This window comes from Lissotriton helveticus, chromosome 3_1 (genome assembly GCF_964261635.1).
Source record: "Lissotriton helveticus chromosome 3_1, aLisHel1.1, whole genome shotgun sequence".
NCBI lineage: Eukaryota > Metazoa > Chordata > Amphibia > Caudata > Salamandridae > Lissotriton > Lissotriton helveticus.
Genome location: NC_136061.1, coordinates 372,561,255 through 372,587,687, shown reverse-complemented (window position 1 = coordinate 372,587,687; position 26,433 = coordinate 372,561,255). Strand labels below are relative to the sequence as shown.

At 45.1% G+C, this 26,433-nt stretch overlaps 2 protein-coding genes and 5 non-coding genes across 8 annotated transcripts in view; all 7 read left to right on the top strand.

Annotated features, from left to right (window-relative positions):
- Window positions 1-1,040: 1,040 nt before the first annotated feature.
- On the top strand, window positions 1,041-15,118 carry RPL23A (ribosomal protein L23a). Its single transcript, XM_078680104.1, has 5 exons — window positions 1,041-1,196; window positions 2,301-2,481; window positions 2,830-3,006; window positions 3,932-4,001; window positions 15,056-15,118. Exons 1-5 carry the CDS (start codon window positions 1,172-1,174, stop codon window positions 15,068-15,070), a joined length of 468 nt encoding a protein of 155 aa, XP_078536230.1. The 5' UTR covers window positions 1,041-1,171; the 3' UTR covers window positions 15,071-15,118.
- On the top strand, window positions 1,789-1,963 carry LOC144825865 (small Cajal body-specific RNA 16). Its single transcript, XR_013609634.1, has one exon.
- LOC144825824 (small nucleolar RNA Z17) lies at window positions 2,648-2,718 on the top strand. Its single transcript, XR_013609599.1, has one exon. It is a non-coding gene; the product is annotated as a small nucleolar RNA Z17 (small nucleolar RNA).
- LOC144825798 (small nucleolar RNA SNORD42) lies at window positions 3,799-3,864 on the top strand. The gene has a single exon (XR_013609579.1). It is a non-coding gene; the product is annotated as a small nucleolar RNA SNORD42 (small nucleolar RNA).
- On the top strand, window positions 4,103-4,168 carry LOC144825805 (small nucleolar RNA SNORD42). The gene has a single exon (XR_013609583.1). It is a non-coding gene; the product is annotated as a small nucleolar RNA SNORD42 (small nucleolar RNA).
- Window positions 11,593-11,726, top strand: LOC144825813 (small nucleolar RNA SNORA66). Its single transcript, XR_013609590.1, has one exon. It is a non-coding gene; the product is annotated as a small nucleolar RNA SNORA66 (small nucleolar RNA).
- A 140-nt stretch (window positions 15,119-15,258) lies between the features above and the next one.
- Window positions 15,259-26,433, top strand: part of LOC144822489 (large ribosomal subunit protein uL23-like) — a 150,558-nt gene continuing 139,383 nt past the window's right edge. For both annotated transcript variants that reach the window (XM_078680098.1, XM_078680101.1), the window contains exon 1: window positions 15,259-18,617. The gene's annotated coding sequence lies outside the window, so the exon portion shown is untranslated. The remainder of the gene's footprint in view (window positions 18,618-26,433) is intronic.

Below are 26,433 nucleotides of genomic sequence, written 5' to 3'. Positions count from 1 at the left end.
ACAGCTTCTTAAACACTGAAACGGCCCAGCAAGGCACACCCCCATCAAAACACGCAAACATAAGACCGTCACTTCAAGCGGCCAAGCTATCAGCCAACACGGATTTACAAACCGCTCACAACAAAAAACAAACATTGGCATTGCCAATAGGTCTCGCTTGTGGGACCTTATAAGTATTTAGTTTTGCAGCACAATATCCGATTATGCAACAAGGATATTGTGCTGCAAAACTAAATACTTATAAGGTCCCACAAGCGAGACCTATTGGCAATGCCAATGCTTGTTTTGCAATTGAATTTTATAGTATAAAATTTGTGGTCCTCAGTAGAGTACCAAAACAAATAAAATAAACTTGAAACTTGTTCTTTTTGCTCATTTATTGTAATTTTCCCTATTGTCCAGAATCCTGCTTTTCAACTTTTGTTAGCTTCTGTTGAGGTTAAATTACTGGATTTACTGTCATTAGAACTCTTTGCGTAAGCATACCATCAACTCTCCAATCACTCTGGCTAGTTTTATGCTGAGTATATCCTGAACAGCTAATCCATAGTAAAAAAAAGCATTAAAAATGCAATAGGTCTCGCCTTTCATTAAGTTAAAGCCATTTACTTTGCTATACAATAAATACCATTAGCAAAGCAAATGGCCTTAACTTTATCAAAGGCAAGAACTATTGCATTTTCAATGCTTGTTTTGTACTTGATATGTTTATTCTATCGCTTGGCTCGTACATGAGATGTTAAGGCCAGACACGTAACACAGAACATTGCGCATTCCCCAAATATTTTATAGTCTCCTCCTCGTATATCGTAGCCCAAATATTTTATAGTCTCCTCCTCGTATATCGTAGCCCAAATATTTTATAGTCTCCTCCTCGTATATCGTAGAAAAGCGGTTTGAATTTTTTTCTGTGAATAATCGTGTCCCAACTTAGCAAGATTGTATTTGTCTTTTAGTCATGTAAAGGGCAAGGGTCTGCTGTATAGGTCTCCGGATATCCGCTTTTGAAATGTCCACCAGCGTGCGTGTCAAGCCTCAACGAAAACTGACGTCAGGAATTTTGGTTGCGCTGCAACGTTTGCGATTGGATGAGTTATCTCGCGAGAGTTCTTTGAGCGAGTCCCTGTGATATTAGCTGGTAGACCCCGTACGTCTCTCTTTCACCCCCAACATGGCACCGAAGGCCAAGAAGGAAGGTAAGAGCTGGTGGCCGAGTGGACGGGCCTTTGGGGGATTTTTGGGGGAAAAGAGCTCCCAGAAGTGCATATTTTGTGGAAAAACGTGATAATTGGCTGTCAACCTCCGTGCAGGGCGTTGTAGGCAACGTAGAGCCTTTAATTGCAGTTAAGAGTTGGACCGCGTGTGTGAGTACCGGAACGTGCCGCGCTTCCTGGACGGGCGTACGGAATTCTTTAACGTTCCTGCACTGTTTCGTTAGTGAATATTCTTTTAATTTTTTGGAGAGGTAGGAGGGAAGGCCATAATTATGAGGGGCGTTTTCTATTGATTTTAGCTGGGCTGTGAGGAGCTTCTTGCGAGCAGGAATGCAAATTATATTTGGAGTCTGTTGGTAGGTTTTATATAGCGCCCTTGGGGGGGGAGTTGTAAAGAATAACGTGTGTATATATCCATCCATCCGTGTTACCCTCCCCGGTAACGTGGCCGGCATAAACCCACATAGTTTTTTTTGTTAGGTTTTATGATTGACTTTTAAGTGTAAACTGTTTTACTGCCTGTTCTTCTTGCATGTGTGAGTGGATATTTCATTTCGCTCTGGTGATGGAGCACATGGTCAAGGAGGATGGCTCTTGTGTGGCTGACCCCTGGGCTCAGTTCGATACCATGGCAGCCAGTCCTGGACCTAGAGAAACCAAAGGGCCACCTCCTCAGAGGGGCTCGTGCAGTAACAGGTGTGAACATCTTAGCAGCAGTTTGGTGATCATGTATGAAACTGCAAACACGCATGAAGGTGAACCACCCGATGACTACGATTTGTATATATTACCTAGTTTAGTAGCTCGGCAGATTACCTGGGAAAAAGGTACATATGTGCATGCTTTGGTTACAGGGAAACAAGTGCTGCCCACCACTGTAGTGTTCTTACGAGCTTTGCTTCCAATTCCACAACGACAGTTTGTAAAGGGAATACTGTCGAAGTAAAGCTCAAGTAATTATCTCAAGCGGGGTTCTGAACTTGGCTGCTTAGCACGTTCGTCTTTATGAATTTCAACTTACTTGTTTTATCTGTTCTGTTTGTAATGTAATTTTTGTTTGCTTAACTGAGACTGTCTTCTTCCTAGCTGTCCCTGTTAAAACTGAAGCAAAGTCCAAGGCTTTGAAAGCTAAAAAGGCTGTTCTTAAGGGGGTACACAGTCACAAGAAGAAGAAAATTAGGACAGCCCCCACTTTCAGGAGGCCAAGGACCTTGAGGTTAAGGAGGCAACCGAAGTATCCCAGGAAGAGTGCTCCTCGTAGGAACAAGTATGTCGTCTACGATTTTGACCCTTGATGATTCTTTTCTTTGTAGGACTATAGTAGTGAAACTGTTTTCAAATGAAAACCCTGGTCACAATCCTGACGTTTAATGCGTTGGTGTTCAACTTCTGTGGGTTTTCACATTGCCCCATAGCCACGTGGAATATGTTGGGTTGCAAATGATGATTCATAGCGATCAAAGCCTGAACACTTGTGATTACAGATTTTTTTTACTGATGCACCCACCTAAGTCTCCACGCCCAAAATGTTTGTCAGATCATGTGATTGGCTATAACTGGGGTGGTCAAATAACTTACTGGAATTTCTTTTCTCTTGCTCCTCCTGTGAACCCAGACTTGACCATTATGCGATTATCAAGTTCCCTCTTACCACGGAGTCTGCCATGAAGAAGATTGAAGATAACAACACGCTGGTCTTCATTGTGGATGTCAAGGCTAACAAGCACCAGATCAAACAGGCTGTAAAGAAGCTTTATGATATTGATGTTGCCAAAGTCAACACCCTGATCAGGTATGGTTTAGTTTAACAAATGTCTGACAACTTTCTCATTTAAGAGCATTTATTTGTTTTACTTGTTTTGTTTAGACTTTTGGGAAAAGGGCCAGGAGTTGCAGAGAAGGGGTCGATGAACACGTTATTTTTATAACCGTGTTTCGTAACCTACAAGGATCTGCTGCTCGTCTTAAGGGGGTTCCACGAACCTGACACTAGAACTGTTTTTTCAAAAGCATCTCTAGCATTGGTTTCACATATGGTCCCTTCCTCCTGTGAGGGTATGATTGCATCGAGTGACAATATTGAGGTCTTCGCTATTGTCTCCCTAGTGTATCCGATTTGTTCGTAAAATCAGTCCTCGGCTAACCCAACCTTTATAAACACTTTTTACTCCAAAGCGGATGGCTAGTTCAGGGTGGTAAGTCAGTTGCTGAGACCACCGTGAATTTGCACAAAGGCCATGTGTGTTGTCTGGCTTTGTTTATATCCAGCTCGGTTGCTCCCCATGTCTGCCAAGCTAGTGTCAATCCAGTTAAAAAAGTACTTTCCCACTACTTAGGCAGAGTTCTGCCTTCACAAGATTACCTTTTTACTTTAAACCCTAAGAACCACTGAGAAATTGCTCAAATGGATTGCCATGACAAGGCAATGGAATCCGCTCAATTTTAAATGTGATGAGCAAGACTTAATTTCTCTTCTGAGCATGAGACCTGTCCTGACTGTTTCCAGTGTATGCATTTCAGAGTAAGGCTCCCGGGGTGCTGGTAGGCTAGTATCTTTGTGGTTTTTCTCCTTAAGTGTTTAATCGTGCAAATGATGGAAAACTTAATTCATGTTGATAACGATGATATTTCAAAGGAACCACTGATGCACGCAAGAATGCTTTACTGAGAATGTTAGGACCAAGTGTCTGGAAGTAATAGATCCTTCTTTATTTCAGGCCAGACGGCGAGAAGAAGGCATATGTGCGTCTAGCTCCAGACTATGATGCACTGGATGTAGCCAACAAAGTAAGTGTCCTTGCAACTTATACAGCTGCAAGTTTTGTGTGTTGGCCTTGTGTTAATCTTGTAATGGATGTGTGCTTTCTTGTTTGTTATGCTGCCTCCGTGTACATATGATGGAAAACTTGTTTCGACTGATGACTGTGATGCGGTCAAAGGAACCACTGATGCACAATTGTTTTTTAGTACTATGTACGATGTTCCATCTCCTTTTTCTACCACAGATGACTATCTGCCCTGGTAACTTTTTAGAGAACTGCTTGCTTTAATTTTGTTGGGGGTATATGTGGGTTGATCAACTTGACAGTTAACGTTGGCTCCGAGTGAACCGAAAGCCCATGGTGCATTGTTTCTGCCAAATGCATCATTGTGTTCAGCATGTGCTCTGTCCATCTAGCAGATGCTTTGGAATAATTTTTCTTTAAGGAAACCAGTGTTTCGAGTGCAGCAAATGGATTGTAATTGCTTTCATGTCACCTGCATTTATTTATTTATTCAGAGTTTTATATAGCGCGCACAAGATCTTTACAGATATCAGAGCGCTTTACAGGAACAAGGGTGAGGATAGCAGGAGGGTGACGCAACATAATATTGGGTACAATATAAAGTTCAATATCATGGTCAGATAAGTCATGTGCTGATAAAATATCAATAAACAATCAGGTAAACGGTAATAGAAGACGATACTGAGTCTTTGATCCAACTACAATAGAAATCAGGAGAGCTTAGGCTAAAGGGATGGCTTATGACAATATCTAAAAGTTACAAAGAATAAGGGGTAAGGTCATCGAGTTTCAGCAAACTAACGAGAATAGTTTAATAGGTGGTTAGTGAGTAGCATAATAGGATCGACTTGTCATAATAGAATTGACAACTAAGAAGGATAAAAAGGATCACAATCAGGAAGAATATGGTATTTGACATTAGACAATCAGGTAGCCAATTATACCATTGCGGTGCGGAGTCTCTGATCAACAATAAAGTTCAGGTGTACTTGGCCATAAGGATGGCTTTCACCTCTTTCTTGAAGAGGGCCGTGGAGGAGATAAGCCTGGTTTCAGGAGGGAGTGCGTTCCAGATCCTCGGTGCCATTCCTGAGAAGGAGCGTTTGTAAGTTTTTTTCCTTCCGGAATCTGCGGGGTTTCAGGAGTAGATTTTTTGTACTTCTATTAGATCTCGAGCCTCCTGATATAATCACCTTTTGTGTGAGGTAGTTGGGTGCCTTGTGGTGTTTGGCTGAGTGCGTCATAACAGCAATTTTCAGCTGTATTCTGGCTTCAAAGGGCAGTCATTTCAGGGATCTCAGGTCAGGGGTTATACAAGTGTTTTCTTGAGCCAGTAATGAGTCTCGCATTGCAATAGGACAGTATTGTACTCTCCACCCCTCTCCTACCCTTTCCTGTTATGCAATGGAGATGCTCAAGGATACTCTGAATGCGACGTGGTCTGCCTTTCAGCAGCTCCTCAACGAACTGGGTGAAGCAATCATGGCCACATGGGTTGACTTCCTTCAAAGTCCTCAGTGCTGGTTGAAGTCCAGTTGCCTGGTTTTCGTTTACAGGAAGATTCTTTCCTTGGTGGCAACTGTCATCTGCGCGATCAGGCAGCACTCTTGACAGGTCTTTTGGGTCCATCAGACTTGGGTGAAACTTTGAGCGTCTGCTCCTTGTCTTTGGTGCTGCTTGGCAGCGATATGAACATCTTGGGCATTCATCTTACCCCAGCAGGCTTCTTCAGCTGTTGTGGCCTTGTACTCTGAACAGGTCAGCCAACTGATTTCTGGAGTCTCTTGCTTTGGTTATTTTTCTCTGAGCAGGGCACAGTCACTACTCCTTTCCTAGCCACCAGGTTCACACATCTTGCATTGCCTCTTTGCTGGGTGCAGGAGGGCAGTCCTTGCCCAGTCGCAGTATGGGTGCTCTATGCAAAGAAAATGCCCTCCAGGAAGGTTACAGTTGGTGGCAAGTGGGCTACCAGGTTCCTTCCCTCATGACTACTGTAAAGTAACTTCTGGCTATCCCAGAATGGACCATTCTGCCCACCTCCAATATCGCAGTCTGAAGTTAGGAGTGCTGCTGTAGAATCCTGCAACTCTTTACTCTCCCATAGGGCTACTAGTAATTTCCACAATGATAGTGGCAGTTGCAGGTTTTTACTGTTGGAACTTAAGAGTACATGTTCCACTCTCTAATATACATACATTTTACAGTCGGGTCTCATGCACTGTGGTCAGGTTTCCAAATTTTTGGGGATGCCCATACGAAGAGGCATTTCTTACTCTAAATCACAGGCCACCTGCCTCCTGAATTTATTAGTTTTACACTTAGCTAGATAAAGACAATTTGTTCAAGGTACTTATAACACCCTGCCGCCTTATAAGACGCTTGATGTGTAGTAATACTCTTGTGGCCAAGAGTCGAAGCTGGCATGTCAACTTAATGGAGCATTGAAAACATGACTATTGGGTACCTGTGACAGAACAATTTGAGATAGAGTAAGTATGTTCTGCAGCAGAAAACTTTTCAATTTGAGAAGGTGAGATAGACTCCTGGTAATGTATCGCCTCTGTCCCAGAGCAAGGGTTTGAGAACATCTTTTTGGGTGAAGGTTAGCCTAAACTTTGCAGAGATTGCAAAATCAATGAGTGCTGCTATGGGATTTTGTTTTAGTCCAGCCTATACCCGTTCTACCCAGGCAATCTTTTCAGAGTGCTTGCTGCTCAGTGTGTGAGTAACAGCAGTTTGAGCAACCACTAAATCATACCAAGCAATACTTGAACAGGCTACAGCCAATGTTCCCTCTGATTTTTTTTCCTCTGTGTGCGGCAGTATAAGGTCTCTGTGCGCTACAACGAAGGCTTTGTGCGCCGGGAACCAGATTGCGTATGTGGTTACAGCGCCAAATATCACTCCAATCTTTTGCTTAAAGTGAAAAGAGTGCATTTAGACACTTGTAGCACAAGTGAAGTGTCTCAAGGCAGGTTTTCAATTTAGATATACACGCAATTACATTAATTGGTTACACAGGGGAGTACAGTTTGGGTTCAGAAAAGTACAGGACTCCAATAGTGGTATCAAAATAAGATTTTACTGAAGTTATTCGGCTCAAGGACTGTTCATAGGGTGGCAAATGTTGGAAGCCTATACAAGATCACATATATACACAATTACATAACTGTAACCTAGGAGGGACCGGTGTTCGTGCTGACCGAAGGGAAAGGCAACAGGCGGGTTTTAGTTTTCACGGGATTTATTGCTTCAAATAATATATCCGAGCAAGTCTTTCTGGGCAAGGTAGTTCTCCGTGGAGACCGACTTCTTGGGCTCCTCTTATCGCGGGCTTAGACTGTCCTGGACCTCCGATAGCCTAACTGGCTCCGTTGGGACTGCGATTCTTCTCGTTCCGTCGTGGCGTCTCCACACCCGGGACCGGAAGAAAACAAAACAAAAGGAGGAGGTGAGGGGGGTATCCAACCCAAATTAACACTTAGGCAAAGGGAGTGAGGAGAACTCCGACCCGTGCTCCGACTCTATGTACAAGTGCGGGGAGGGGGGTGCTCAGGGTAGGGGAAACCGGGACAAGGGGAACCGCTACTTTACAACGGGACCGCCCTTACGTCCCACCCAGCCCCGGATCGTGTTACGCACCTGGGTAAGCCACACACCTCCCCCGGGTGGGTGGCTGGGCGGCACGTGGGACCGGTGGCCTCCAGACGTCTCCTCCGCAGACAGGACTTCTTCTCCTCCCAGCAACTCGTTCCTCCAGCTCGCTTCCTTCTTCCTCCAACCGCTCTCTTCTTCGCCACTCCGGGTGTACAAGCACCCCTCTCCTCGCGGGCCTTCCGCATTTGACGGCGTTCCGTCGTTCTGGATCCCCGCCCACTCGTCCTCGGTCTGAGCGTTAAAGGGCCAGTCCCTTTCATCCTCCGTTTATGATGCGGTCTCTGAGGCACTACCTCGGTAGTCCATCTGCTGAGGGAGAGAAGGTGTAAATAAGGGTGTGCTCCTGGCTCCCGGGAGTCGTTCAGGTTTGTTTCCTACCACTGGTAGCGTATACGGGGGCACCCCGTTATAACATATTTACAATTAGACGTGCAAGCTATGGAGTAATGTCTGGATATCCCATCAGTCTGTCACCAGTCCAAAAACGAGTCCCCTACAGCAAGTCATCGTAACAACTTCTGGGTTAAAGTAACTTGTGGTAAAGTCGCAGTCTGGGTAGTGAATGCTTTGCAAAGGCTGGTCGTTGAGACTGCGAGTTAAAGGAGTTTTCCCGTGATTAATATTTCTGCTGGAGAGTTTTGTCTGGTTGCAGTTTTGACTCCTCATTAAGTAGTACAGAGGGTTAATATGCTGGTTATAAAAATGTGTACCATACACAACGGAACTGTATTTTATGTGGATAGCTCCTTAGGTTACTGCTTTTGTTGTAGAGAACCTTTTTGTTACTTGCAGTTCATGAGTTACAATTATGATATAGGACAGTAACCTATGAAGTAAAGAGCTGCTTGCAACCTGCATGGTATAGGTTAAAGTTATGTTTTTTTCCTTTCTTCACTATACTAATGATGAGTATGTGGGGTCTTTGTTTTCCTAAATGCGTTCAATGAAGGGCCATCAAATGTATTTCCGTTGTCTTCTGGCTGAGGCAGAGTTAATGTTACTCGGTCGCTAAATGCAGACTTAAGTTCGTTATTTAGCTCTTTTTGGGTTAATTGCTCAGATGAATCTGAGATTTAGGTGGCAGATTGCTCATGCCCTACAGGTTCATCAACCAGATTGATGGTCTTAACTTTCCGTTGCCTGTACTAGATATATATGGTTTGCTAGTAAAATTGAGTGCAGCCAGGAGTTCTCCGCTTCCTCCTGAAACCTTGTAAAGGTCCACCATCATATTGCACTTCAGGAAAAACAACTGTCACTGTCAGAAACCATGATCCACACTTGTGCTGAGTACCTTCACTCTGTAGTTTGCCATGAGTCATCAGTTCTTAGAAGATTTTTGAACAGAAAACCTCCGGTCTCAGATGTTATGTGCCCAGAAAAGTATGTCCCAGAATCACTGTACAAAGAGTATGAGACACTGTATACTCTGCACCCGGAATCTTCTAAAGACCTGAACCAAGAGCACACAACTACTTGTCAAAAATGAGTGGCACAGCGCCTCAATGAGCACTGGCAGTGAGTGTTAGCTGAAGATGATCAATCTCATTTGTTTCTGAATCTCAAATCTGAGCCTTAAATGAGCCCGCCCAGAGGGATAATTGACTATTTAAAGTATGCAGTTTGTATGGCAATCAAATGAAGACTAATCCTGTGCACACGTTTTCAAATTACTTGGTTCCTACTTGGTTGTACAGCAATCAACACTGAACTCCACATACTAAAATAAATCTTCCTATGTAGTAATGTAATTTGCATATTAACCAGGCTTACTTGTAGACCATGATAACTGGTTTAGTTAAGTGCTAAACTTTGAGCGCTTATTTCAATGGGTTTTCATGAAGATGCTCAATATGCTGTGCCCATTAGTAGTATGCCTCATTGTTACTGAGCCATGGTAGATATGTTCCATAATTGCTGTGGCAGAAAATAAATGGTTCATATGGAATACAGATGTGTCTAAGGATGAATGCTGTTCAAAGGGAAATGTGCTCTACGGTTGCTGCACTTTTAGAAATACGTTAAAGAACTGAGAAACCTGTATGTCTTGGATATCACTTCCTGTTGAAGTATAGAAAGTCAATGTTTAATTTGTAAATAAAAGAATGCCGGTGCCCAAAGCTCTGGCTCTGAAGTCCTCTGCCAGTGCAATTTAACATTGGCCTCCTTAATTCACTGCCAGATACTCCTTGTGATTTAATCTGCCTCTTGCATAGAAAGTCCATGCTTAATTTGTAAATAAAAGAATGCCGGTGCCCAAAGCTCTGGCTCTGAAGTCCTCTGCCAGTGCAATTTAACATGGGCCTCCTTAATTCACTGCCAGATAATCCTTGCAATTTAATCTGCCTCTTGCATGTTTGTGCTTTCTCTTTGTGCCAGTATGTGTGGAGACCAAGAAAGAAAGCTCATTAACGTGCAAATGGTCTTTCGAAGACCTGTGAAGTACTCGGGGGGCTGTTGTGTGCCCGCAAAGCTGTCTCAGCCTGTGGGTCCACACAGGACGGTGGGGGTGTGGAGAGGGGCTGAAGCACTTTGAGCACAATGTGCTTTGCGTGCCTGCAACACACGGCCTCTCTCCTGGATTTGGCGCCGCTCATGTTTTAAAAGTGGCGGCGCAACCTGTCTTGTAGGGATGTCTGAGCTGTGTACGCGCTAAATCCAGGGCACTGCACGCTCCGGCTGACCATCGTGCGCGCCCACGCGCGGACGTTAGTGGGAACAGTGGTCGTAACTAGTTTTCACTGTGTGGCCATAAATGTCGGCCAGCTTTTCTGTATTTCTTGGAGCCGGTGGCATTTTATGGCCCAGACCGAACGTGGAATAATAGTCCAAGGAATATTATGCATCAACCAAATTAATTTGCAAGTGAGTGTCGGTGTTTACAGACTGGTAGCCAGAAGTGAAAACGTGGTATAATTGCATGGTTCAGTGCAACTCTTTGTGATGGGCTTTCTTCATCCTTTGTATTGATGGCCAAAGAGCTTGAATTGCCTTCTAAAATAATTACTTGGTCTTGCTGCATTTGTATGTTCTTATATACACCTTAGACATTGCCGATAGTATGTTGTATGTGCCATAAGGAACAATACCTAAAGTAATTGTATTTGTTGGATAAGCATTGGGAGATTAAAGTATTTCCACCTGACTGTATAAATGTCTCCTGCCTCAGTAATTCTGTATTTAAAAGGCTACATTACAGCTCCATTATCTAGGTTGTCATCCCTTAATTAATTTTAATTCAAATACTTGATTTTAAACTGCATTACTTGTCTAAATTGTCGTTCTCCGTTTCCTTTCCTGCACTCTACATTGGTTTCTGTGTGCTTTCCGTTACAATTGATGATAATAAACATATTACTTATTGAGGGTATCTATTTGTCATAGATTCATGCAAGTCATCAAAGGCTTATTTAAATAACATATGTACATTATTGAAATGAATATAGTCTAGTCCTAGATCATGCTTCTTGGTCTCTAATCTTAAGAGATGGTAGTTATACACTTTTTATTTACCAAAGCAATAGGATGCCTGTTACTTTATAGCTTTACGAAGTACTTGCTGCAAACATGAATGCAGCAGAATTGCATCTTAGCTTAGGTTCAACTCAATTCTGCCCTGTCATTCTTCTGACTTTTCCAGTAGTGTGGTCTGACTTTCCTAAAACCTGTCCCTGGATCTTGTAATTCTATATGCTTTCTCTGTCCTGAAGGTGTGGGTGCTGTTTCTACTAGACTTGCTACCCATCGTCTGTTTGCTCTAGGTTTCTAACCTATCAAACAAAATCGTGCATTGCAAGATTTTATTGATTTCGTAACTAACATGACAAATACAACTTAATATATTAAAGAGATGTTGTGGTAAAACAAATGGAATGTATATAAGGAGTAATAACTAAATTTGTAGTTTCTATACATGTTCGTTGTGCGTTTGTGACTTGCAAACTAGATCACTAGCTCTGCATGTGGTTGCAGGAGCTAAGGGAACAAGTTTGCTACAGTAATCCACCATGCATAAAATGTTTCATTCCTAAAAACCAATTTGGTTTGAAATATCAATCATGGCACAAAGATTATCACCTTCTATTTGTGGTGTTTGTTTTTAACGTCTGTTAATGTGTTAATAATTCCACTACATTGTATTGTTTAAATCAACCCAAACAGAATTAGATGGGTGTCATTTACTGCATTTTAAGGTATTCTATCCAAAGCCAACGGCTGCTGGGTAGGCAAGAACAAGAAAGATTCGTATTCCAAGAAAAAAACTGTAGTGGGGAGAGTTGGTTCAGGGGCTTTCATATCACATTTCTTTTTGTTTTCTAGGGTTTGGCTGTAGGCAGATTTGTGCTTAATAGCAGCTCCTGACGGGCTCTGCAATTAACACAATGAACCCCACAGCAGCACTCTAGAAAACAAAGATTTAGCGAGAGGGAGCACTTGCTTAATGCGGCGGCATGAATGCTCTCGGATGTGCGCACCCAACACAGCAGTGCGTGCTCCGAGGCACAGAGGTGCGCGGGTGCCCTGGCGCAAGGCTTCGTGGGAACACTGGCTACACCCACCCAAAAATAAGCAATTGGCATAGCCAATAGGTCTCACATTTTGGAACTTTTAAGTGAGGCCATGCAGCATCTGATCCTAGGTGCTGTGCGCTGCCAAGTATGGCGAGATATGAGGTCTATTGCTCTCACCTGTCTCTACCTTTAATTCCTTATTCAGAGGATTTTCCTCTGGTGTTTCTGTGAGGGTCATCCAGTCCGTGCATGCATGGTGCTGTCTTACTCACATGTTTGTCAGAGCTGGCCTAAGTCCTGCCACTACGTCTGCTTTCGAGACCAGACATAGTGGCAGGACGTAGGCAGTTCCGAGGTGCCAGCTCTGTCAGTCTTCCTTATTCAGAAGATTTTCCAGCGTCCAACTTCACAGGAAGAGGGAGAAATCCCAAATCCAATCTCTAAGATGAAAAACGTAGGCGTCTACTTTTTTATTTTCCGGCACAGCCAGCCGGTAACTCGCTCCCTCTGGCACTTAAGGTGGAAAGCAATCTTTTGGCGATTCGCACGCTTCTAAAAACCAGGCTGTCTGCAATCTGGACTGGTGAACGCGTAAATAAAGCCAACATTTCAAACTAACTGTTGGAAAGTGGGTTATTGGTAGAGGCAAATGTAGGTCTGCCACTGGCAATAAGGCCACTAACACATGATAGGATTTAGCATAGGTCTTAAAAAATTATTCCTTTGCTCAACCCTTGTGAGCAGACCGGCTTAACTTCAAAGACTGGTATGTAAAGCATTCAAAAACACCATTTCAGTAAATAATTAAGACACAACACAAAAATCCAACACCAATTTATAAAAATAGGTAACATTTTTATCTTTTAACCCGTTAAGTGCTGCTGTTGAACGTTCGGAGCACTACCTGACTGGTGCTGCGTACGTTCAGCGGCTGACGCAGCCCTGCCTGTTTTTTAAACTGCTGCGAAATTGCAGCAGTGGCCAACGGGTTAAATGACACAAACGACAATCCACTGTAGGGAACCAGCGATACGGATTTTTAAAGATTAGTCCTTTTCTAGTGCGTAGAAACCAACAGCGCCCCTTTAACTCATTTTGTTTTCTCTGTTGGGGACGCACCTTTTTAAATTGTTCTGACGAATTCTCACCACTGTAGTGGGCTGCCTTCTTCAGCAAGCTGGGTCCAGTTAGAACACCTTCCTGGCGTTCTGCTTGCGGGTCCCAAAGTATCCAACACACAATCCAAGGTTCTGGGATCTTCAAGAAGGTCCTTGAAAGAGTGTAACTTCAATTCCGCAATCCACTTTAACAAAACGCTTACAAATCCACTGGTACTCCAGGCTTTGAATTATTTGTGGGGCTGTCCAGGTGAGCTCTGTTAACCTGTAGCTTGCAGGGAGTTCCACTCTTGAGTCTTTTGGCAGCAAGGTAATTCACAGGGCTGCAGTTTTACTCGGTGCAGTCTTCAGAGGTCAGGCCTTAAGAGTTCCTTGCACAACAAAATCTGTTTCAGCACAGCACTTCTTGCTTCATTCAGTTTCATGCAGCAGATCTGGAGGGCTCTGCCCCTCAGATACTTCAAAATTCTCACCAGTTCCAGTCAGGAAAAAGTTGTGGGTGCCCAGGGCAAAGGATGACTTTGCAACACTAACGCACCAACAAAACGAAAAAATAGTGCTACATGCACAAAAGGGCAAGCCTACAAGTAAAGACCTGGTCCATGGGAGGGCTTGACACACAAAGAAGGAACCTACAACTAACGTCAACCACAGAAGTAGGCCTTTACAAAGGACATGCAAGCAGCAAATTAAAAGTGATGGGCGGGCTAAGCACACAGATACAGAATGTCTCTGTGCGTGTGCTGCATAGGCGTGGCTTAAACTACACTTGTTATGGAAGTAGTTAGCCGCACACTTGTCTTTTTGAATTATCTTCAGGTATTCCCTACACCCACTGCATTGCTCTCGTTAGGACTGTTGGCTGCATATTTTCAAATCAGAATTTATTTCATAGAATATGGCTGTTTAGTAATCACACCATTACATAGTCTGTGAGTAGCTCTCGGGGAGCCATATTTTAAGGTGCATAAGAACAAATTGCTTCACGTTCGTATTTCTTCCCATACATCCCAACAGTTGTATGTGTGTGGAACTGGCGTTCTTGCTTGTAGACTTCAAATGTCCTATTGACCAGCCCCCAGAAAATTGTCCACTGCCAGGAAGTGCTCTGCCAGGAGGAATGCAATGGTGAAAGCCAGTGTCGGCAGGAAGGCCAAAGGAAATGTGCACCTCCCCTTTTCTGAATGCTGTACATAGAGGTCGTGCCTGTACGGACGAGTACTACCACATCTCCTTTTGGAGATACCCCAGGCATATTCTGTTTGGCCCCAATGTGATCTGTGTTTTTCATGATATAAAGCATTTTTCCAGCACATTTTATTTCCCAACTGCTTATCTTGGGATAATTGCACTTATACAGTGTGGAGCAGGTATCTGCTGTAGTATATTTGAAATATTACAATTTTAAAACTTTATTTTCCATAAGTCACTGCATTCACATATGTAGTACACTGCCGCACCAGGTAACTCCATGTTGAATCATACAATGAACATTAAATAAATTTGCCTCCACTTAAAAATCGTTAACTTCATACCACACAAGCGTTCTGGGTGTACAAACTCTAGTTTTGACAAATCTGCTTATTTTACATTGATGCCCAAGAAATACAGTAATTTCTGTCCCCTAACATTACGCTGGTTAATGTCTCTCTAAGAACGTAATATTTTAACGTAGGATTGACAGTGATGGTAACTAGAATTACTTTGCTTTTGTTAAATTGGTTAATGGTGTATTAAATGCTAACCCTGTTCTTTTGTTTGTTTTTCAGATTGGCATAATCTAAGCCTCCTCTGTAGACGCTGGACAGTTCAGAATAAAATTTAAAAACGAATTTGTTTGATTCAGAGTTTTGTGTTTATGTGGCTAATGGGCAAAGATGTTTAAGATGTGTGTGATGGTGATATTTACACAGTTGCTATTTCTATTTCGAGTGACCTTGCGCCACAATATTAAGACTGGCGATTTATAGCAGTTGGAAGGGGTTTGGTTGGGAATAGTAAAGGGAGGGCGGGTCGCAGGGAAGTGTTTAAAAAAAAGCTTGTTTGAGATATCTGAAAAGTAAGCTATCGGATGATGCAAGGATGGAAGTCTATAATGGGTTATTTTGGGGATCATAGTAGTGATTTAGAGTTTGGGATGAATGATAGTGGAGGTAGACAATATATTGAGATATAGGGTAACGCAGACCCCCATCCCCCCCTCAAGATCATTAATTAAATGCAAATTTATATTTGGAAGCAGTAAAATGAGCCATCTAAAGATTAGCATTTGTACATGTTTTTTTTTAATGAAAAGGGACAAGACAGTTTTCAGGCCAATGAATATAAATTGAGACAATCTTCAATGCTATTGATTTTGAACAAAGTTACTTAATTTAATCAAAATTAGAAATGTAGTACGCGAGAAGTAAAGGAGCATTTACAGTGGATACTATTTGCAGATGTCAGAGTACAAAATATTTCCAGGTGATCGAGGATCTGGAAAACAGCTACAGCTCGATAGCTGTTTACCCCACCTGACATTACTTTGGACTACGTATGATCTGTAGGCTTTAATACAGACCAATGACTATCCATTTTGAAATGCCTGTTACCCTTAGCATGGTTCACAACTTGTCAGGTCTGCATTTATCACAATGTGTCATATGTACAAAATGCAGTTGTCATAACATAAACATCCCTACTAATGGAGCTTAATATGGATTAACATAGTGCAAATTGTCTATTCTCTATTGTTTGGGTAGGTCACCAACACCAAAACTATTGCCTGCTGTTTCAATCAGATTTCATGTAACAATACCCATTGGTTTTTGCACAGTGCAATAGCAATCCACCTTTGCAAGCCTATTCCCTTTAGTTCATGCTTTTCACAATAAGTAAAGCCTATTTGCTTTGTTTTACACGTTTTTTTTTTTAACCAGTCACACCCAAGTAATCTGACAACTTTTTCCAATACTGGCCTACTGAGCATACATTTATAAAATTAAAGATCTATTCACAATATGCAACAGCTCTCAAAAGGGTTCTAACAATCATCCCTGTAAAATTCTATTCCTAGGGTAATGTCTGTCTACCAAAATGCCCACTGTGGTAATTTGTGAAATTACATATAAGAAATTACATATAAGTAATCCCCTTTCTATGGCCTGTAATAATGTGGTAACTAGCTGTTAGCAAGGCCTACTGCCTTTCTATTAACTTATCCTAATAAGCAGACAGATCAATGGCATCGGGCATAACATATCCCTGCATACAAATGAATCCAATAGCTGTTATGTTGCCATAACCAACTTGGACCTCTGTACTGAGAGTAATCTTTCTGGTAAGGCAAACAGTCCTAAAGTTGCAAATGCCTACAGAATTACAATTGTCAAAGCAAAATACTATCTACTAAAATCAAACCAGAATTAATGCAGTACATATCTTGTGTCTTCATGGTATGCTAATCTGTGAAATTTCATTTAACAAAATACCTGGCTATAGTGCAGTATAAAACAAATTAATCTGTAAAAGTTTGTCTTGAATATAGGCTTTTCACAATGAGTAGGTCAGACCTCCTGGCTTTGAGTACCAATAAACAGATCAAATGTGTGAAATTGTATGACTTCCTGATAAGGCCTATACCCGTAACAGTTTACCCAATACTAGCCTATTCAAGTGCACATGAAGGGGCAACCATTATGCATAGTTACTAAACTATGAATATGTAGAAAAATAAAAGTTGCATAGCAATATATATAACAACAATGCCTAACCAAAATCACCACATGGAGAACACATTGTAACAGTGATACCAACCATTACGTGTATCTGGGTTTAACAGATGCTTTTATTAGCTACATCAACAGCCTTTCTGATAACACAGCCTAATAAGCAGCCTAGACTTATGGCATCTTAATGCTTCCCAGTGCACCAATCTGGTCGGGAGCTTTTCTGTTGAACTGACTGGCCAGTATATGCTTTCCCACAAGGTGACTGCCAGAGACAATACTGGATGTGTGGGGTCAAGTACCTTTTTTCTTTCCTTTTCTTGTGGCACTGCATAACTTTTGCCCAATCTGAACTTGTAGTGCCTGCTACCTCATGTGGTGTAGCCAACGCACCTCTGTAGTGTTTCTGAAAGGTCTTTAGGTTAATCCCAGTATGTCTGACAGCTGTGCTGTCAGACCCCCGAAAACGAGTTGTACTGCAACCACCCCACAATCCATAGAGCAATGTCTGCGATTTGTGTTTCGGGTTATCACTCCCATGATACCTTACAGGAATGGTGAGTGGAAAGTGAATTGACTTTTGTGGTGCAAAAGGAGAAGCTCAACATCTTGTGTGCACCTACTGCAGTACAGCTCTCGGCTGGAGAAAACGTGCGGATCCTGGATCTTGTGCCTCTTGTGGGTGGGTAAGTGCTACACTACAGTGCGTGGTGGATACCTGAACGCGTGACTGCGTAGGCGCAGCTTGGCTTGTTTCCGCGGCTCGCCGCTGGTGGAGCCCATAGGGAACCTGCAGTGATTTGGGGCGAACTGTCATTGGCCAGAGTTGGGAAGAGCCGGCGCGAGCAACGGTTAGCGCCCACCATGGGACTTTGGAGGAGTTACCTGAGACGGCGAGGGAAACATCAGCAACGCTGCCTGGTGCTCTGGGGTTGTCCCGATCAGAGGCGGTGAGTTCGAAGGGCTGTCCGAACACCCGGCGGACTGCACGGAGGGCCGGGGGACCAGGGATAACCCCTCGGCAAACTGAAGGAACAGAGTTAGAGTTGAAAAGCTAGCGTGGTCTATGCCTGACCTCAGCATGGTGCCCGCTGGGCATCAATCACCTGAGACTGCAAAAAGGCCAGAATAAAAGTCAGTTTAGTCTCCCCACACGGCAGGAGACGTTGGGAGTAAGAAGGGGCAGGTTTGGGGGCCTGATCTTTTAAGTGAACGCAGGAGCAATTTTTGAACTTTGCCTGACCGTAAGATGGTGGACATCAGATAAGATCCCTATGACGGAGGTTTGGAGGTGCGGATACACTCGCCAAAGTTTCCCTAACACAGCCCATAAAATTGCTAAGACCAAGCAGGATTTTTACCAAATAGCAGGCTTCCCCCAAGTACTGGGTTGCATAGATTGCACCCATGTGGCAATATGTCCCCCTGCAGCACAGGAATATTTGTATAGAAATAGGAAATGTTATCATTCACTAAATATTCAGGTTGTGTGAAATGCCTAAAACATCATAACGGACATTGTCTCTCAATTTCCTGGCAGTGCACATGATTCCTATATCTTCAGGCAAAGTGGCATTCAGACCCGTCTAGCAAGGGGAGTATTTGGAGAGAGATTTGCTAGGTAAATATGTGCAAAACAGCATTCCATTCCTATTACATATGTTAATGTCAAACATGACTAGTAGATGTGTGCTGTCTCTTCCCAAGACAAATGATTTTCTCTTTCTGTGTTTACTCTCTAGGCCTGTGGTTGTTGGTTAAAAATTGTAGTTTTAGCCCGCCTGTAATTGCATATTTTATCAACTGTGTTTTATAAATGTGGTTTTCCCTGCCCATGATTGCCTTCATTTAGTGTGTTGAATTGTGGGATTTGCAGTCCAACCTCTGTAGTTTGTCCCTCTCATTCCTTGGTGACAAATCTGTTTTCCCTCCAAATTTCTCCTTTGCTCTGTGCTTAGGCCTGTGTGCTCAAACAGTGCACCCCCAGCCACCATTTTGTGTTCAGAAGCCAGTGAGGCCAGCCAGCCCCCCTGCCCCCCCCCGCGCAACAGGGATTTTCTACATCAGAGGGTGCTTCTGTGAGCTGTTTAAACTGTATTTACTGGGGCCTGTGCACTTCGTTTTGCGCAGGGGGGCAAAGCTTTATTCAAACAGTATTGTTAGATTTCGAGTTAGTGAAGCCTTTACCTGCTGAAGTCCAAGTTGCGGATTGAGCCGGTCTGTCTCCTAGGAGATTCTGAACAGGAGCAAGCAGCTGCCCATACCTCACCCCCAGGCCAGCAGACCATTGTCTATTCGGCTACCAGGCAAGTCTGAGCTCTCCTCACACACCTGCCCAGGCCCCTTAAGGCCTTGCTGGGTGCACCCCAAATCATTCTCCATCTTGTGAGTTGCAGCCCAGATTGCAGTGAGCAGAATCCAGGAATTCGTAAGGAGACAGACTAGTGCTGTCTCTTCCTGTAGGAAGGTGGCTACCTGACTATGGTTACCCCAGATTTTTTGCCTGTGTTTAGCTGGTTTTTTGACTTAGTTGACCTGGTTCCCTGCTAATCAGGGCCCCAGGCCATCTGCTCTCTCTGTAAAATGGATTCCATGTACCCTAGGTACATCCCCATTGGAAATGGACTCCTTGTCAGCCCCTGTAGAATGCACTATAGGTGCACAGGGCACAGGAGCCACTAAGGCCTACCAGGGGCTGCAGCATATCTTTTGCCACCCCTGGCTGGTTCTTAAATTGACACAACTGGCTGATCACTCAGCTGGGGTAAGGTGGTGTACACACCCCTTGCTTAGATATAGTATACCTATGTCTAAACCTATATCTGGACACATGTAAACCTGTGAGCCACTCCTATAGACAGGCCTCACCAATCCTGGAGGCTGGGTGCATGGTTTTTATGTGAGATGGAGCTCTAGCATGAGCTGAGCCTGTCTGCAGCCGTCGGGAACAAATCCCTAAGCTGTTTCAGGATAATGCCATACCATATACTATTAAGTGCCTTATAATCCTCGCGGTTATTTAGCAACTCTGGTTTGGCTTTATCAAAACATGTCGTGTAAGGTGTCATACGCTTTGGAATACCATCCCCTCGCCAGTTCTGGCGACTGGGATGGCATTCCACCCCTCTAGAGGGGTAAGACATGTTACTTCACTTTAATGCGGTTGATTTCTCCAAAGGCCTTAAGATCCACAAAATGGATGCCTCTGCCACAGACAAATGTCTGGACCCCTGGAGCTGACCGAAACCCAGTCAAGGGGGTCCTGGACAAAGGGTTTCCTGTCACAGGAGGGTGTCACCGCCCTCCAGACAGGAGATAGTGTATTGTAGCAGGGAGGTTTGAAAGAAACCAGACACTGCCTGGGGCGCACAAGGCTGCCCCTTGCATAATCCGGCCAAACCGGTTCTGGGGCACTCCAGCCCTCGTGCCAGGGCGGCCTGGATCAAAGGAAGGGGGTGTATCCACCCACTTCCTGGGTCCCACCCATAGGAGGGGACCTAGCAGGTAATCACGCCCACCAGATTCGAATAAGAGTGGGAGCAGTGCCAATGCACATCAGATTTCCTGGAAGAAACATTTGAAACGATATTCTGGACCCTTCGCCCTCCATCTCAACGTGGAAGCCCGAAGAATCTCCCTTGTGGTCAAGGAGTGACCACCCTGCAGCAGCAGGCACCATCCAGCCCTCGACGTCTACTTGGTTGCAGTTCCCGCCGGAACTCGAGCGACTGAGATCGACGAGATCAAGCCTGCCCAGCTTCTAACAGCCCGATCCACAGTCCCTGCAAAGCTGAGACCCGTGGAGGCGACCGGAAGCGTGGGGCACGCCATCTTGAAGTGACCACGAGACGCTGACCGTGCAGCCCACGAGTGATCCTCGAAGCTGTACACCGGGGTTTGAGAAGCCCCCACCCTGAGCTACTCCTGAGCCGAAGTTCAGCCCTCCACACTCGACGAGTGCTGCGTGGGGCCCTTTGGCACGATTTGGCTCAACGCGTTGGCCCGGTCACTTGCCAGCTGGCTTGTGGTCCCTGTGCCGACGAACTACAAAAGAAGACTCGTGATTCTGGTTGCTCCAGATCCACACCAGCTCCCCTGAAAGGGAGCTCCGACTCTGACCTTCCTGGTCCGAGTGAGACGCCATCTTCCAATCCCGCGTGGATTGCTCTTACCAAGGCTTGTTTGCTCCAAACCGGAAGCCGACTGCACCGACTGTGAGAGCCTGCGTGGGACAGATCGTGACCTGCTCCTGGACGTCGCAGATGCCCCAGAGCCCACGTGACAGCGAAGAGAAGCGCCTCGACGACCACCTGATTGCGCCCGACATTGCCTGGTTCCGTCCTGGTTCCACCCTGGTCACTGCTGAGTGACCCAGACTCTGTCCCCTCTGCTTTCAGGTACTCTACAACTTGAGTCCACCCTTGGACTCCACCGGACACTTCGTCTTCACCCTGCCTGCAGCCCTTTCAGCTTCAAGCACCAAGAGCCTGCGTGTCAAAACCCGACGCCACTTCGACCCTGTGCACCCACTTCCTGTGGGTGAGGTAACTTTGCTCCGCCGGTGTTCCCACACTGGTGCACACCTCTAGGGTCTGTGTGTTAAGTTTTGTTCCTCTAGGTTCAGCGGAAGTGTCCTTAAACTTTAACTATTTGACTTTTACGCACCATTGGTTAACATTGGTGCATGCGTGCGCTTTCCGCACATCTCCCGAATCCCGAGGGCCATTCCCGACTTCAGCATTGCTTGTCCTGACTGCTCCCAGCGATTCCCTAGGCCCTAGGCCTAACCACTGTTCGAGTGGCCTCTCTTATACCACTTGTTTAGTATATGGTTTGAGTGGCCCCCTGCCCTCATCCATAATTGTGCAACTTTGTATGTTTAAACAGTGCTTTTGATTTAACGCTTGTGCCCCTTTATTCATAAAGAATACTGGGGATTGTTTTTAGTAATAAACACATATATTTTTATAATATATACTTGTGTGGTGTCCTTTCATTTGGTATTACAGGATTGTATGTGGTAAAACAGCTCGCTTAACACGACCTCTTAAGTTAAGCCTTTAGGCTGCTTAGTCCATGCTACCACTAGGATAGCTTGTCTAATAAGGTTGACTTACAACCAGACACCATAAGGGGATTGTTTGGTCAGGTAGTAGGTGGTTCCAGAATTGGAAACATCCCCTACCAGGCCAACTTCTCACATTGGTGAGCAGCGGTGCGGATTTGAGCTTGCTGTTGTTTTACCATTGCAATCTTTATATCAAATTGAAAGATCACATCAAGTACCTCTAGGTACATATAAAATCAAAAGCTTAGCATATTAAGTTCTACTGAACTTAGTAGTTGTAGGTTGAAGGGAGTAGCACACCCCTGACTACAACTCACTAGCAAGGTCCAGTAGGAAAACACTTAGTGTAGGTAAGTGCACCACTTACACCTCACTAGTAACCATGTCCGACACAGGAAAGGCCTCGGGGTCTAGTCCTGTGACAGTTGACCCTACCCAGGCAACTTCTGGATATGACAAACTAACCCGCAGAGACTTGATTGTCTTGTGCAAAGCAAGAGGGTTAAAAAGGGGCAGAAGCCCCACCTGCCTAATCCTGATAGGACTCCTAGAACAGGATGACTTAGAGAGGGCAAAAGCAGCTTCCCTAGATACAGGAACTGAAGGGAACCCCCCTGCAGTTGATCCCCCTGAAGAGGAGGATGATGATGACTTGGATGAGGACTCAGAAGTTGAGGACTTAGAAGTACAGGATCAGGGTAGCCAGGTTCCAGTTGGTAGGCTTAGCCAGGCCAACTTGGACCTACTGGGGACTGGAGAGGGCCAGCACCTCCCCAGAACCCAACATATGATTCCCCCAGGCAACAGAAGAGTGAGATCTCCCTCAGGGGACTCTCATATTTCTAGTGCCTCCAGAGAATCACAGAGAAGCATGGGTGCTTCTCAAAAGCTAGAACATAGGGCCAGAATGAGGGCTGTCAAACTCCAGATAGAGAGGGAGGAGGTAGCCTTGGCTCAAGCTAGACTTGCCTTGGCAAGAGAGCAGAAATTGTGTGGCTTAGATGCCACTGGTGGCAGCAATATTCCTAAAGAGAAACCCAGGTCCTATGATAGTAGAAACCTGACAAAGATTGTGCCCCCCTACAAGGAAGGGGATGACATCCACAAGTGGATGACTGCTCTTGAGAGAGCCTGCATGGTACAGCAGGTTCCTGAGGAACAGTGGGCAGCAATCTTATGGTACTCCTTTTCAGAGAAAGGGAGAGACAAGCTCCTCACTGTTAGACATGAGGATGCAAACAATTACAAAGTCCTGAAGAGTGTTCTGATAGATGGGTTTGGCTTAACCACTGAACAGTACAGGTTGAAGTTCAGAGATACCCAGAAGACACAGACTCAGGATTGGACTGATTTTGTAGATTGTGCTACTAAGGCTCTGGAGGGTTGGCTACATGGCAGCAAAGTACATGACTTTACAGGATTGTATAATTTGATTATGAGGGAGCAGATCCTAAGTAATTGTCAGAACCAGCTCTTACACCAGCACCTGGTAGACTCTGATCTGACCTCTCCCCAAGAATTGGGAAAGAAGGCAGACAAATGGGTCAGAACCAGGATAAGGCCTAAGAATCAGGACAGTAACCAGAAGAAGGAGTCTACCAAGCCTCAAGATAAGGGTGGGGATAAAAGTAAAGAAAAGACTTCCCCAGGGCCCCAAAACTCCAAGGATGGGGGTGGGTCCCAAGACACTTCTTCAACTGAGAAAAAACCCTATTGTTATCCCTGTAAACAGGTGGGGCATTACAAAACAGACAGCTGTTGTCCCAAGAATAACAATAAAGAAAATATACCTCCAAAGCCAGCTTCAACACCTCCTGTTACTGTCAGCAGTAATCCCCCAGGAAGTGGAAGCACACCCAGGAATCTGGGTGGGTTTACTTTTGGAACTCAGGTGGACCCTGGCCTATCCAGGTCCCCATCACCCACTAATCTTGTTTATGAGGCTGGCATGGGGTTTGCCAACTTCTCTGCTTGCCCAAATACTTTGAGCAAGTATAGACAAGAACCCATCATCAATGGTTTAAGAGTTGAAGCTTTTAGAGACACAGGGGCTAGCATCACCATGGTGGCTGATGGCATAGTCCCCTCTAAGCAACTTTTACCTGGTGCCACATACCAGGTAATAAACATTGATGGCATCCAAACAAATCATCCCATGGCAGTAGTAAGTCTCAGCTGGGGAGGTGTCACTGGCCCAAAGAGAGTGGCCGTGTCCCCAAACTTGCCTGTAGACTGTCTACTGGGTAATGATTTAGAAATCTCAGCCTGGGCTGGGGTTGAACAGGAAATCCATTCTAGAATGGTAAATTCCAATGGAAAGGTTAGTGGGGCTGTAATGGCTACAGCCCCAATTCAAGATGTCCTTCCTGAAAAGGTTGGTAGGGCGGAGATACTCCCTGCCCCATCTTTAGCAAAAGCTCTTCCTGAACAGAATAGCAAAGCTGTTATGATAACAGCAGAAACCCAAACTGAGTCTCCTCCTGAAAAGGTTGGTGGGGCTGTGATGGCCACAGCCCAAACTCAAACTGACACGTGTGTTGTGAAACCTGAAATGATGGATAACTCCACACAAACTGAGAGCATGGGGGAGGAAGAGAAATCTCCCCCTCACCAGACTTTAGGACAGGATCAGCCTCCTCAGGGAACTGATCTTACCCCTGATGAAGGAACTGCCCCAGAGGTGGTTGGGCCTAGCCTGACAGAACCTCTGATGTCAGTGGACCCTTCTCAGGTGGGACCCAGTCTGGAGCAGGTAACCTGCCCCTCTCTCCCTTGCCTTAGCCAGCCCAGGGCTGCAGAGGACAAGAAGGACAGTGAGACCCAGAGGGCCCCCTGTCAAATAAAGCACCCCCATCAGAAGATTAGGTGCACCAAAACTAGTAGCCCTAGTAAGGTGAAAACTTTAAAAACTCCTGAGGGAGCCCCCTTAAAAACAGTTAGGGACCTCCCCCAGATGGATTCTGTTGGGCACAGCCAAACCTGGGACCCAAAGGGCCCAAACCTGAACTGTCCCTCCAGCAAGCCAGACAGAGGGACCCAGCCTCCAGCTTTAGGTAGCCAGAGGTTGACCCTGAGAGCACAGTGCAACTCAGTTAAAGAGAGAAAGGCACACATGGTGGAAGATAATTGGAGGAAGCTAAGCCCTAAATTAGTAGAGCCTCGCTTCAATACTCCATATCCAAACCAGCCTTTAACTTTGCATAAACACACCCAAGGTAGTGATTCCCTATGGTGGAGACCCTCTAATACCCAAAGGGTGAGGGACTGCTTAGTGGACCATGAGACAGGGGGTACCCATGCTAGTGCAGGTACTTCCTTATATGGCCACTCAGGCAATATAGGCTTACCTGGTCAAGGATAGCCTTATCTCCTTTCGTTTGGGGGGGGGTTATGTAGGAAGGTGGCTACCTGACTATGGTTACCCCAGATTTTTTGCCTGTGTTTAGCTGGTTTTTTGACTTAGTTGACCTGGTTCCCTGCTAATCAGGGCCCCAGGCCATCTGCTCTCTCTGTAAAATGGATTCCATGTACCCTAGGTACATCCCCATTGGAAATGGACTCCTTGTCAGCCCCTGTAGAATGCACTATAGGTGCACAGGGCACAGGAGCCACTAAGGCCTACCAGGGGCTGCAGCATATCTTTTGCCACCCCTGGCTGGTTCTTAAATTGACACAACTGGCTGATCACTCAGCTGGGGTAAGGTGGTGTACACACCCCTTGCTTAGATATAGTATACCTATGTCTAAACCTATATCTGGACACATGTAAACCTGTGAGCCACTCCTATAGACAGGCCTCACCAATCCTGGAGGCTGGGTGCATGGTTTTTATGTGAGATGGAGCTCTAGCATGAGCTGAGCCTGTCTGCAGCCGTCGGGAACAAATCCCTAAGCTGTTTCAGGATAATGCCATACCATATACTATTAAGTGCCTTATAATCCTCGCGGTTATTTAGCAACTCTGGTTTGGCTTTATCAAAACATGTCGTGTAAGGTGTCATACGCTTTGGAATACCATCCCCTCGCCAGTTCTGGCGACGGGGATGGCATTCCACCCCTCTAGAGGGGTAAGACATGTTACTTCACTTTAATGCGGTTGATTTCTCCAAAGGCCTTAAGATCCACAAAATGGATGCCTCTGCCACAGACAAATGTCTGGACCCCTGGAGCTGACCGAAACCCAGTCAAGGGGGTCCTGGACAAAGGGTTTCCTGTCACAGGAGGGTGTCACCGCCCTCCAGACAGGAGATAGTGTATTGTAGCAGGGAGGTTTGAAAGAAACCAGACACTGCCTGGGGCGCACAAGGCTGCCCCTTGCATAATCCGGCCAAACCGGTTCTGGGGCACTCCAGCCCTCGTGCCAGGGCGG